Genomic DNA, 1,139 nt, shown 5'->3' on the forward strand with positions numbered 1-1,139 from the left:
TTTTTTTTAGACTTTAGAAACTCAGAAGCTGATCAAATATCGGGTTAAATATCGGTGGGGGGGCCGATGTCCGATATTCAGTTTTAAGGCCGATGCCGATAGAGGGCCGATTATATCGTGCATCCCTAAATCGTAGGACTGCGCAATGTGGGCGAGGGCTACAAGAGAATTTCTAAAGAGTTGAGTGTTCATCTATCGACAATCAGAAAAACAATCTACAAATGGAAGAAGTTGGGGACTGTCGCCACTCTCCCCAGGAGTGGCCGACCCCCAAAGAGCAAACCAAAGGGACAGTGTGCTGTCCCAGAGAAGGTGGAAGAAAAAGATTTGATTAGTCACAATAACTGCATGTGTATGTCGAATGCATAAACATGATAAAACATTGTTTTTTAAATAGTTTCATTCTATTTGAAACTAGAATTTGCTGTATTTATTGCTAGAAAAAAAAACAAAGGGGAAATGATTTAATGATGTGGTGACGGAGAAGAAATCTAAGAGGCAGAGAAGTTTTTTTTTTTTTGTTAACATATTGAAAAAGAAGGGAACGTTTTCCCAGTTTTATAACATGATGTTGTTTTTACTGCCTGCTTTGCAAAATTCGTATGGAAATTAAAGCCCGAACCTGCAGCTAACGACAAACTGTGTCTCTGCAGCGAGGAAGCGGCATCTGCACAGAGGACGCCGATGGAGCAAAAGCAAGAGGAGAGACTTCTAGAGATTTTGCCAAGGTTGGATTGTGTTAAAAAAATCTAAACAAAATGTAAACACTTCTAAAGAGAGATGTTTAACGGTTTTTCTATTTGTTTTTGACATCATAGCTGTACGAACTGGATGATGATCCCCATCGAAAGGATTTTCTTGATGAACTCTTCGTCTTCATGCAGAAACGAGGTCATCTTTTAGTTTTCTCCATTTTGTTACACATTTGAGTCCCGAGCGGTTTAACTGTATTATTTGATGATTTTTTTTTTCTTTTAAGTCTATTTCAAACTATTTGGATGCTTTTATTCATTGTTTTGCCATAGTAATGAAATACTGCTTAGCACTTCCTCGCATGACTACCATCAACCTCAGTGTTTAATCTGGACTTAAATTCAATTCAGTTTATTTCTATAGCTCCAATTCACATCATGTCATCT

At 37.9% G+C, this 1,139-nt stretch overlaps 1 protein-coding gene across 1 annotated transcript in view; it reads left to right on the forward strand.

The window, feature by feature from the left end:
* Window positions 1-1,139, forward strand: part of arid3b (AT-rich interaction domain 3B) — a 43,084-nt gene that overhangs the window by 24,904 nt on the left and 17,041 nt on the right. Inside the window, exons 3-4 of the mRNA XM_015393509.1 lie at window positions 654-728; window positions 819-891. Coding sequence (XP_015248995.1) covers window positions 654-728; window positions 819-891 — 148 coding nt within the window. The remainder of the gene's footprint in view (window positions 1-653; window positions 729-818; window positions 892-1,139) is intronic.

This window comes from Cyprinodon variegatus, unplaced genomic scaffold (genome assembly GCF_000732505.1).
Source record: "Cyprinodon variegatus isolate N-32 unplaced genomic scaffold, C_variegatus-1.0 Scaffold645, whole genome shotgun sequence".
In the NCBI taxonomy this organism is placed as follows: domain Eukaryota; kingdom Metazoa; phylum Chordata; class Actinopteri; order Cyprinodontiformes; family Cyprinodontidae; genus Cyprinodon; species Cyprinodon variegatus.